Source organism: Penicillium canescens (assembly GCF_028828765.1).
Source record: "Penicillium canescens strain IBT 15451 chromosome Unknown utg000004l_segment0_segment0, whole genome shotgun sequence".
Lineage (NCBI taxonomy): Eukaryota > Fungi > Ascomycota > Eurotiomycetes > Eurotiales > Aspergillaceae > Penicillium > Penicillium canescens.
The window spans coordinates 2,581,520-2,592,367 of record NW_026703966.1 but is presented as its reverse complement, the minus strand read 5'-3'; the positions used below and the strand labels follow the sequence as shown (position 1 = coordinate 2,592,367).

Sequence of the window (10,848 nt, the reverse complement as noted above, 5' to 3'; positions counted from 1 at the left end):
ACTTTCATCATTGATCAAGTATATATCTTTTCTTGTTGGTTCTGATTTGCGTCCTGTATACTACTTTTTCTTGGACTTTGGACATACCCCGAGGAGCGAAAAGGCGCACACTTTGTCTATCTATTTACTCGGCACATACCATACCCTCTATTTACATATTAATTTTGGTGTTTGGACGAAAATCAGGTGTTGAAGTGCAAGTTCGCAGTTCGCTGAGTTAAGCTCCGCAAGTATTATAGCATGGTAGAGCCATGACGACATCTCAGATAAGCATTTCTCCGCATTTCAGTTGCATCAATGAACATAGACGCGACTTTCACACTCCCAGGCATATTTGACGAATGAAAAAGTATCAAGTGATCTGACATGGCTTAATCTCTTCAACTATGACAGCTCTAATAAAATCACCTCGATTCCTCTCTACATTCCGCAAGCCTCCACAGGGCCCGCTGATCTTCAAACGTTCCCTGGGGATCCCGCCAGCTTTCCTCCTGGACGACTATATGCCACGATATCAGCTCCTGACTTCAGTTGAGTCAGCCAAGAAGCGTGCTGCTTCATACGCACATCTCCGAGAATGCAACCTGTGCCCACGGAAATGCGGAGTGAACCGGTATGAGACGACGGGCATGTGTCTGATCGGGGCTATGACTGCAAAAGTCAATATAATTGCGCCGCATCGTGGAGAGGAGCCATGTATACAGGGCTTTCATGGGAGTGGTTCCGTATTCTTCTCCGGGTGTAATCTGCGCTGCGTGTTCTGCCAAAATCATGTATGCTTCTATCTCTAACGTTATGCGTCAATCTGTCGAATTGCAGTCTTAATGCTGATAATATCACAGGACATTTCTCACCAGCGCAATGGGTTCGATCTTTCGCCAGAAGAACTTGCGGAATGGTATATCAAGCTTCAACAGATTGGAAATGTGCACAATATAAACCTCGTCACGCCGGAACATGTCGTTCCACAAGTCGCCCTCTCCATCCTGACAGCTCGTGAAATGGGACTTCGAATTCCAGTTATCTACAACAGCTCTTCATTTGATTCTCTCGAATCTTTGAAACTACTCGACGGTCTAGTTGACATCTACCTCCCGGACTTCAAGGTATGGCACAGCAGCACATCGAAACGCCTCCTCAAGGCAGACAACTACACCGCGACAGCAATGGAAAGTATCAAAGAGATGCACCGCCAAGTTGGCGACCTCTCATTTACATCAGACGGCATAGCCAAGAAGGGAGTCTTACTACGTCACCTGGTAATGCCAGGTAAAGAGGACGAGGGTCGGGAGATTATGCGCTGGCTGGCTGAGAATGTCTCTCGAGATCTGTATGTGCATATTATGGAGCAGTACCATCCTGATGCACATGTTGGCAAGAAACGGCGTGTGACACGTAAAGTGCGCATTGGAGAGGCGGACGGCGCGTCAGAGGAAATTCGGTATGCGGAGATCAACCGTGCCGTGCGGGACGAGGAGCTTCTAAGTGTAAGGGATGCGGCTGTTCAGGCTGGGCTTTGGCGATTCTGTGAGGTGAATGAAAGTAATAGCGCGTTCCATCTGTGATACACGTTGGAGATCACAGTTGTACTTATCATCTTATTCTTGATTTTTTTTTGTAATTGATAGACGTCATGTGATGGTGCTGTTTGGCCCCACTTCAGCTTCAGCTTCAGCTCCAGCTCCAACTCCAACTCCAACTCCCTCTTCACTCACCAGAGACAATAGTCTTGGGGGTTATTGGTCGCTTACAATGAAACCATATATTGGTACTCCTCTTGTCTTCGGGCTCGTCTACCGAGCCTGGTCCCGCAAGTCCCTTACTCCGCTAGGCCTTGTCGTTGCGGGATGTTCAGCCTCCGCACACGCCCTCCACCCATGGTCAGCACCAGTCGCACTGCTGGCGGTATTCTACTTTGGTGGAACGAAGGTCACGAAGGTGAGCAGTCCCGTCGCTTAGTGTTAGGGGCTGTACACCGCCAGCACTGTAGCTGGCGGTGTATATCCATCTCATTAACGTTACTGATCATGTTCCACGATGACAGGTAAAACACGAAATAAAGGCGCGCTTGACACTCTCTGCTACCGGTACGGAGGGTGGAGAAGGTCCCCGGAACCATATCCAAGTGCTCGCGAACTCCGTCGTCGCTACTGTACTATCTATCGCCCACACAATTGTTCTGGCCAAATCAACAGGCACGGAATCATGTTTCTCGCTCGGTCAGAAGGCGGCTGATATCTTGATGGTTGGCATTGTTGCGTACGTGTTCCTATATCGCCTCTCTTGTTGCATGCACGCCGTCTATCGTTAATTGTATACTAACTACAATCTATCATAGGAACTACGCCGCTGTCGCCGCAGACACATTCTCCTCCGAACTTGGCATCCTTTCCAAATCGAAACCTCGCCTTATTACCTCCCTCAACCTCCGTGAAGTTCCCCCTGGCACAAACGGTGGTGTTACGATAACTGGGCTCGGAGCTGGTCTTCTTGGTTCGTTCATTGTCTCTTTGACATCTGCCATTGTGCTTCCATTTTGCTCCAACGCGGGAATTAAAGAGCGAGCACTTTGGACTGTAGCCATGACTCTTTGGGGTGCGCTGGGAAGCGTCCTTGATAGTGTCCTTGGTGGACTTTTGCAAGCTAGTGTTGTTGATAAGAGGAGTGGAAAGGTTGTTGAGGGAAGCGGTGGCAGAAAGGTAAGTTGCCAATATCTCGTCCATGTTGAATGGGGCTAATCTCTTTGCCTAGGTGCTTGTCCATCCTGCTTCATTAACGAAAGCCACAGGTGCGTCTCACCCCGTAACTACTGGCAAGGCTGCCAATGAGGCTACATCCCGCGGCAGCCAAGGAAAGTCCAAATTACAAGAAGAAGCTCATGAAAGCCGCCGTGTTGAGACTGGCCATGACTGGCTTGATAATAACGGTGTGAACGTCCTTATGGCTACTATGATGAGTGTTGGGGCTATGGGCATTGCACAGTATGTCTGGGAACTGAACGTGTTTGAGTTACTTGTTTAAACTACTTGAGCAGAGCTGGTATATGCTCTTTATAAGTCTCATCAAGCTTTATACATCATCGATCTGGTTTGAGTAGCCTACACTGATTTGAATATTAGCTATAATGAACCCATGTCAGATCAATATCAGCTAATCTCATGAACGAGAACCAACGTAATCATCTCAGGGTTCACCTGTCCTGATCAGGCTCGTGGTGGTAATTCGTTACTTCCCTTTTTGGCCATCCCATATCCCCACAGCTTGATAGGTTGAGTTCTTCGCTCCTTCTCAACTCTCACTCGTCGACGTGTCACGTGTCACTCTGGCCCTACTTCGTTGGTACACCCCTTCGTTTACTTCGCTCACCGTCTCCAACACAGGCGGCAGCAAATGGAAATACTGACCACTTTAAGATACAGCTAGTACCGCAGACATGGAGCAACTCCAGATCGCGATGAAGGCTGCAGAAGCAAACACCGTCCGCATCGCGGAGCCAAGAATTCGTCTCCTGCCAGACATTTTCCGTGATGAACAAGATGTTCCACTTCACGCCGAAAGTTACATTCGTCAGGAATATCTGATTGACGGATTTGCTGAGGGAGAAATTTATTGCACCCGCCTTGTTCTCCATTCCCCCAAGGATCCAACCAAGTTTTCGGGACTTGTTGTTGTAGAGCCTTCTGATTCATTGGGCGGAACAAAGGTATGGCTCAAGACCAAACGGTGGATCATGAGAAATGGTGATTTAATTCCTCATTGACATTATTATTCTTCGGCTGACAGTTCCACAGGTCATGCATGGCTTCAAGTCGACTCCCAGGCTCCCTCTGCGATTGAAATTACAAAGAAAGCGGACAGCAAACGCTACAAGGACATAACCTTCATCGCAACCAGCACCTTGCATGAAATCCTCAGTGTCATCCCATCAGTTTTGGATGCTCCCGAGGAGACAGTCTGGAATAACTACAAAGTCTTCAAGGAAATGTGGTGGGCATCAACTATCCAGTCTCCCGAGATCCTGGTTGCCGCATCGCACGCAGCGAGATCTGGCCGTCTGTCAATCAAGGCAAACCGCGTAATTCTATGTGGTATGGCCCAGACAGGCGATGTGACCCGTCGATTTATCCTTCATGAATCTCATCTCCGACTGCCTGATGGATCGATTTCCTTCGAAGGATATCTCCCATTCCAGTGCGACGGTGGCCCTGCGCTGCCAGACCCACGCTCATCCTATGTCAAAGTCATCGAGACAATGGGCGATTATGAACTCTTCTCCCACCAAACCCTCTACGGAAACGAAAACGGGCTGGAGACCTACCCCCACCGCCGTCATGATAGCGACTCCTACCGATTGTACGAGGTCCCCGGCTTGTCTAACCGCGAGGCTAAGTACGTGCCCATGGCCGACATGGCCGAAATGACCTCTGCCACCTTTGGGTCTGCCCAGTGGAGCACTTTCTGCAGCTCCTTCATCTACCATGCCATCTTTGAGGCTATGGACAAGTGGATCACAAAGGGCGCTGCGCCCCCGCATGGCGCTGTGATTTCCACTGGAGAGGGTGGGGATGTCATCCGTGATGAGCACGGAAATGCTGTTGGGGGAATCAGGACTGTTCATTCGGAGGCTCCCACCGCGCAGCTGGTTGATATCACCCCGCGGGACCGACCTAACTGGTACAGTGGTAAGTGGTGTTCCTATATTCGAATTGAGAGCGATGTGAGCTGTGAGTGATAACATTCTGAAGGGTCCGAAAGCCCTTTCACTGCCGACAAATTGAAGGCTCTCTACAAGAGTGTGGCCAACTACCGGAAGTTGGCAACTGACGCCATTCGCTGCCAGCTCCGAGCTGGATTTTTGCTGGGCGCGGACCTAAAAGCTCTGTACCGCGATACCGTTGAGAAGGTCTCTTTTTGATTCTTCTTAGCGGGTTGGGTTTGAGATAGTACATGACCATTAGCAATGCTTAGTATCAGCAGATAACTCCACTCCAATCAACTGTAATTTTGAAATTGTCCTGTTATATTGAGAAACTGTAAAAACGGTCTTCCATTTTTGATATCTTGGATTTCTTGTCCAATTGTATCCATCCTCTCACGCAGTTCCTACCTCATTCGAGCGAAAAATCGCCAAAATATAAACCCATACAACTGTAAGGATTTGCTAGTGGTCACCCACTTAACTACTAACCGGCGTTTGGCTTAATTTCGGCTGAGCGGACAGGAAATCCTGTTCTCCACAACCTGTTGTCGTATGTATTAGCTTAGCATTGGAAGTGGATATATAGGACTAGAACTACGCTAGTTATCACCCGTCTAACTACTGATTTACCGGCCTGTGGCTGTGCGGCCAGTAGTCAGGTGGGTGCTACCTAAAATATAGCTAATACTGCATTCAATATGCCTCGATAAATTAGTGAGAAATTGGCACATTTTTTGGTAGGTGGCTTGGGTGAACGCAAAGTACTGATTGGGGAACCCAAATTTTTCCAATGTTGCCTGGCAGACAATTGAAAATCGCATAAAGCCCCGGGAACAAGTAGATATTCAGGTAAAGGGCAGGTATTGCACTAATGCAAGTGGCTGGCTTACTGAAGGATCCGGTATTTAGAAGAAGAGCAGCAACTTGTTTTGATTTATCTGCTCAATCAATTCGTAACCCTGTAAGAAATTTCCAGTCTTGGGGTTTTACTTATGATGTTTATACTTGAGGCTATCAAACTATACAAAGGGAAGTCTGCCAAAGCGGAATTTCTTCCAGGCCTTGTTCCACTGGACTACTCCTTACGTATGAAGCCGATAGAAGTGTCATGACAAGCAGGGTCAGACCACGTTACACATCTACCTATGGTGCTATTCAAACAAATAACTATTAAAAATGTCGGAAAGGTGAGCCATATTCTGGAATTATCTTGCTTTTTTCAAAAGTATTTAACTCGGCAGTCATGCATACCACTAATGAAGCAGACGTCCCGCCAGAAAATGGCAAAGCTTCACTCATGTACATGTACGATCAATCACAGTCACATCACGACATAGGGCTGGTGGAGTCAGACCCGATTAGCAAAAGTGATGGGTTAAAAGTAACGCAATAGCAATTCCCCGGTGTTGCCTACTTCACATTTCAAACTTAGACACCAACCAAATACTTTCGATAAGCGCTTCCCACGCTCTATATGTAGACTAAGTTCACGTCTAGGATAATGCGACATGGACTCGTCACACAAAGACAGGGACCTTGCCAATCACCACAAAGGCACTGGACATGATCAGGGTATAAAGCTCTCATCGGTCACCCATCTAATGCAATGTGGTTGTTTGGAGAAATCTTACATTGCATATCCTTAGGACCTTGAATCTCTGACATTGGTCTACCAGTCTACACCGAAACAGCCTACATTTCTCCATTTTGCCACCATGGGTCTCGTGAAGCTCCTTCTCAAAGCGATCATCATCCCGATTGTTCTCTTCATCGTCGTCACCGTCGTTATTGTCTTTTACGTTAAGATGCGCCGCGAAAAAAAGCAGAAACAACAAGAGGTTGAAGCCGGATTCCAGCCACTTCCTATACAGCAATGGGTTCCTTACACTCCGATCCAACAGCCCGCCCCGATTTATGCCAAAACTCCGGGGATGACGGAACACGGTATTGTACAGCCTTGATTTATAAATTGTAGGTGAGATTTACCTCCTTGTGAATACCGAACGTGACTAATTCCCGAGGAGATGAAGATTTCTATCGGTACAATTTACTTTATCTTACGGCTTGGGTATTTTACTGTTTGTTGAACGATACTAGAATGGCATTCTGTTGGAAACTTGGTGTTTCAATTGTTCCTTTTTCTCTTTATCTCAAGTTGCAACATTCTCTCCTAATGGCATGTGTAAGGAGTTCGACTTCTTCCTTCTGTCTCAAAACTCTGTACTACGGAAAGAAATGAGCAGGATTGCCACTACTTGGTCACCCAGAAACTAGGCAGGCCCTTTTTTCAGATGTGATCAAAGATATAGGCCAATAATATAGCCCGCAAACAAAAAATCCGTCATGCATTTTCAATAAGTTACACATTCCAAAGCGGGGCCCATAGGGCTGCATACAGCACGGTGTAAATCCCTGCAGCTGTATACCAATCACTTCCGGGATATGGGGACGTGACGTCCTCTGCATGTGGGTCAATTCCCCTGTCTCCTAGGGGAATTCTGTTGCCTGAAGCCCTCCCCTTGGGGTGATAAGCTATTCTTTGGTTGGGGAGCCGATGGAAGGTGGGACTACTGTATGTTGGGACTATTTATTCGCCCCCTTGTCTACAGTAATTGTAATTCGGAAGGATATTGTGTATCGTTTATTCATGTGGGTGTCATAATAATGATTTCTTGTCTAGATGCCGGGTCAAATTGCGGAACTATTTGCTTGACATGCCATTTCCTACAGAGCGACGAGGCGCCCAATGTCTATGGGCGCACTAGTGTGTGGCCCCATCATTTAATCTGACCCTAAAAGGAATGTGTGACTGTAACTAGAGTATGTATATTACGTCACAATACTAATTCATGATGGTCCTCTGCTTCTGTTTTAGCGCCAAGTCTCAGCCCTACGAGGCGACTCCACCGGGAATGGGCGCCGCTGGTCCCTGCCCATGCATTGTCAGTTTGTGTTCTCGAACGGATACCGTTTCTATTTCAGAAGACCCGTCGTCGATCTATGTATTTTATAATATACTAGTTAAGTACGGAAAATAACGTCTGTATCCTGCTATTCGATTAAAACGGTACGTAACTGCGAAAGATGTAACTGTAAACGTAACTATTTTGACAGCACATCAAATCAATGGCGAGTCGATTGCATCTGGATGCACGTAGAAAGCAATGGCAATAATGAGGTACCTAGAATTCATTAGCACTGGCCAAAACCAAGCACTCAGGTAGTCACTTACGTTCCAACCAATAAACACCCCTCGTAGTAGTTAGATCGACCGCCTCGGATTAAGCAGTCCATCACTATAACAGACAGGAAAACCACCACCGTCTCAATTGGGCTATAGCGCAGCGACATGGGCTGTCCGATGATCATACCGCAAATTACCAGGAACGGACTCACGAACAGAGCGATCTGCAAAGTGCTCCCCACGACCACACCGATAGCGAGGTCCATATCGCCTTTCAGTGAAGAGTTGACGACCGTGTTGAACTCTCCCGCGTTGCCGACAATTGGAACGACAATCAGGCCAATAAAAGCCCTGCTCACATGCCATTTCTCCACAAAGCCATCCACACTCTCAACCAGACAATCAGAGCAGACGGTGACACCGAGGGTAGCAAGGACTAAGACAATACTCGCTACCCAGGGGCCCAGGATTTGTTCTTCTTTTTCCTCTGGTTCATCATCGACGAATAGCTCAGAGTGACTTTTCAGTTGGAAGTAAAGATAGACAAGGTAGAATGCGAGTAGAACAACCGAAGCGGTACGGGAGAAACTCAACACGCTCTGTACCACATCTGGTGACTTGGATGATATAGTTGAATAGAGAACCGATGGGATGATCAGTGATGCAGAGGAGACGACCATCAAAGATGACAAGATCCCACTAACATCCACATTGGATGTTACAGCCTCTTTTGAAATGCCGCCGCAGAATAGAGACACGCCAAGGATCTAAATCGATCAGCAAACTACCCATGAACTGGAAGCTTTAAGCTTACTAGAAGATTGCCCGAAAGGATACTGCCCACCATACTGGACTGGACAATATTGATCTCACCTTGTCTGACCGCAGTAATCCCCACCTGCGCAATGACTAGGATGTTAGTTTCCCCAGTCAAGACCAAATGTTCAGAAACACTCACAATCATTTCAACAGCATTTCCAAACGTCGCATTGATCAATCCTCCAAGCGTCTGTCCAACACTCTTAGCCAACTCCTCGGTAGCAAAAGAGAGTAATGCCCCCAGGGGAAGAATAGCCAAGTAATTGAACACGAAACCAAAGGAATCGTCCCACACTTGATTCCCCGCTGTGATCCCCAGAAAGACAAACGGCAGAAGCAGGTTGGAGTAGCTGCATCCCAGGACCGTCTTTACCACCCGCAGAACAGAGTTGCCTGGAGACATATGGCGCAGCTCGGAGGGGTCCGCTTCACACATCACCGGGTTATTCTGCTCATCAACTCTGTCGTGTTGGGCATGTTCTTCTCTTAATAATGCCTGCCGTTCTGCAGACGGCGAGTTTGTGTCGAAGATGCCATCCATGCTGGGGCTGATCTTGGTTGACTTTCGCAGTCGGAGAGCAGGATCATCCATGTTTTGTCAAGAGTGAAAGTGAAATAACACTCAAAGAGAGTCACTCACTAGGTTGGGGGAGATGATGTACCCGGAGATATAGTACGACGTAAACAGATACCTGTATTTGTACCGGTAAAAGCCATGGAGATAAAATACACATAGTTCCATACGGTTACGGTATATTTCAATGACACGTCGGTACGAAAGATAGCCGCATTTAATCGTCGCTATGTTCTCAAGTTTATATATCAACCATGTTTGAAGGGTTGGCCAAATTGAATCCCTCAATTATGGCTTAACTCCGGCGCAACTCCTTCAAGTTCAGCTCGGTAATACTGCCCCTCATCGGCATAGCAGCTGGAGCTATGCGGCTGAACAGCGCCACGATATTCACACTCAACATCTTGGCTTTGATCCCACTGGGACCATGGATCAGCCGATCTGTCGATGCGCTATCCGTGGGTGGACGACGGGCCACGAGCGAACTACTCAAATCAACACTCGGCACCTCGGTCGAATTAATGGTGGCTGCCCCTCACTACCATGCGAAACATAACTAATGATGAACAATCAGATCGTAATCAATGCAATTACACAGAAACGCCCACATATCTCCCAGTCCGTCATCCTCGGCAGTGTTCTCAGCGATTTACTACTGGTATACAATCCAAACATTAACTCCGAACCAAAGCCCAAACCACAAACTAATCTCATACTCTGTATGACCAGGTCCTCGGCAGCACACTCTTCATATCAGGCTACGACAAAAAGCGCCTCCGCTTCGACCGAACCCTAACAACAATCCTCTCCCCCTAATGACAGTCGTCTTCGTCCTCCTGGCCATCCCAACAATAATGGACGTCTTCCCTTCCGCAAAGAACACACCAACCAGCCAGATCCTCTTCACGCAATGCATAACAGCAGTCATATTAATCGCCCTGCTCATGAAATTCCTCCTTTTCCGACTGGGAACACACGCGACAATGTTCGCCAGCACGCCTTTCGCCCAAAATGATGCAAATACAAGACAGAGCAGACACCAACACCGACAAAGCCAAATCATCGAAGCACAACTCCCCCGCCCATATCTCGGAAAGAATGTCGCTGGTTTGGTCCTTGCTGCTGCGTCGGCGTGTACATTCGGATGTACATATTACATCGTGGACAGTCTGGCCGGAGTAGCCGGGATGACTGGTTCAAACGAGTCGTTCCTGGCTGTGACGATTGTCCCGATTTTAGGGAATTTTGTCAAGTATCACTCCATCGTGACGGGGTCTAGGTCTTATAACCAGGTTGAGCTGGGAATTCGGGCGATTATCAATTGTGTTTTGAGGGTTACGATGCTTATTGCGCCGCTTTTGGTTCTTGTTGGGTGGGCTTTTAATCGGCCGCTTATTTTACGGTTTGACGGGTTTGAGGCTACGACACTTTTGCTTAGTGTTGTTGTTATGACTTACCTTATTTCGGATGGGAGAAGTAATTATTTTGAGGGGTTGATGTTGATAGGGACGTGAGTGTTATTCTTCCTAGATATGTTGGGGGATTGTGCTAATCCTTTTTGCTTTAGGTATG

The 10,848-nt window shown here is 47.5% G+C and overlaps 7 protein-coding genes across 7 annotated transcripts; 6 read left to right on the top strand and 1 right to left on the bottom strand.

Annotated features, from left to right (window-relative positions):
• Positions 1-386: 386 nt before the first annotated feature.
• N7446_006341 (putative pyruvate formate lyase activating enzyme) lies at positions 387-1,565 on the top strand (the record flags this gene model as incomplete). The annotated part of the gene is made up of 2 exons (XM_058515089.1): positions 387-773; positions 843-1,565. 2 exons carry the CDS (start codon positions 387-389, stop codon positions 1,563-1,565), a joined length of 1,110 nt encoding a protein of 369 aa, XP_058372267.1.
• A 187-nt stretch (positions 1,566-1,752) lies between these two features.
• On the top strand, positions 1,753-3,021 carry N7446_006340 (DUF92 domain-containing protein; the record flags this gene model as incomplete). The annotated part of the gene is made up of 4 exons (XM_058515088.1): positions 1,753-1,938; positions 2,045-2,259; positions 2,339-2,699; positions 2,752-3,021. The coding sequence occupies 4 exons, from the start codon at positions 1,753-1,755 to the stop codon at positions 3,019-3,021; spliced, it is 1,032 nt and encodes a 343-aa protein (XP_058372266.1).
• Positions 3,022-3,433: 412 nt separating this feature from the next.
• N7446_006339 (uncharacterized protein) lies at positions 3,434-4,915 on the top strand (the record flags this gene model as incomplete). The annotated part of the gene is made up of 3 exons (XM_058515087.1): positions 3,434-3,740; positions 3,792-4,682; positions 4,746-4,915. The coding sequence occupies 3 exons, from the start codon at positions 3,434-3,436 to the stop codon at positions 4,913-4,915; spliced, it is 1,368 nt and encodes a 455-aa protein (XP_058372265.1).
• Positions 4,916-6,414: 1,499 nt separating this feature from the next.
• N7446_006338 (uncharacterized protein) lies at positions 6,415-6,660 on the top strand (the record flags this gene model as incomplete). Its single annotated transcript, XM_058515086.1, has 1 exon — positions 6,415-6,660. One exon carries the CDS (start codon positions 6,415-6,417, stop codon positions 6,658-6,660), a length of 246 nt encoding a protein of 81 aa, XP_058372264.1.
• A 1,157-nt stretch (positions 6,661-7,817) lies between these two features.
• N7446_006337 (uncharacterized protein) lies at positions 7,818-9,294 on the bottom strand (the record flags this gene model as incomplete). The annotated part of the gene is made up of 4 exons (XM_058515085.1): positions 7,818-7,881; positions 7,932-8,650; positions 8,698-8,781; positions 8,842-9,294. 4 exons carry the CDS (start codon positions 9,292-9,294, stop codon positions 7,818-7,820), a joined length of 1,320 nt encoding a protein of 439 aa, XP_058372263.1.
• A 347-nt stretch (positions 9,295-9,641) lies between these two features.
• Positions 9,642-10,092, top strand: N7446_006336 (uncharacterized protein; the record flags this gene model as incomplete). Its single annotated transcript, XM_058515084.1, has 3 exons — positions 9,642-9,800; positions 9,851-9,934; positions 10,006-10,092. 3 exons carry the CDS (start codon positions 9,642-9,644, stop codon positions 10,090-10,092), a joined length of 330 nt encoding a protein of 109 aa, XP_058372262.1.
• Positions 10,092-10,790, top strand: N7446_006335 (Sodium/calcium exchanger membrane region; the record flags this gene model as incomplete). The annotated part of the gene is made up of 1 exon (XM_058515083.1): positions 10,092-10,790. One exon carries the CDS (start codon positions 10,092-10,094, stop codon positions 10,788-10,790), a length of 699 nt encoding a protein of 232 aa, XP_058372261.1.
• Between the last annotated feature and the right edge of the window lie 58 nt (positions 10,791-10,848).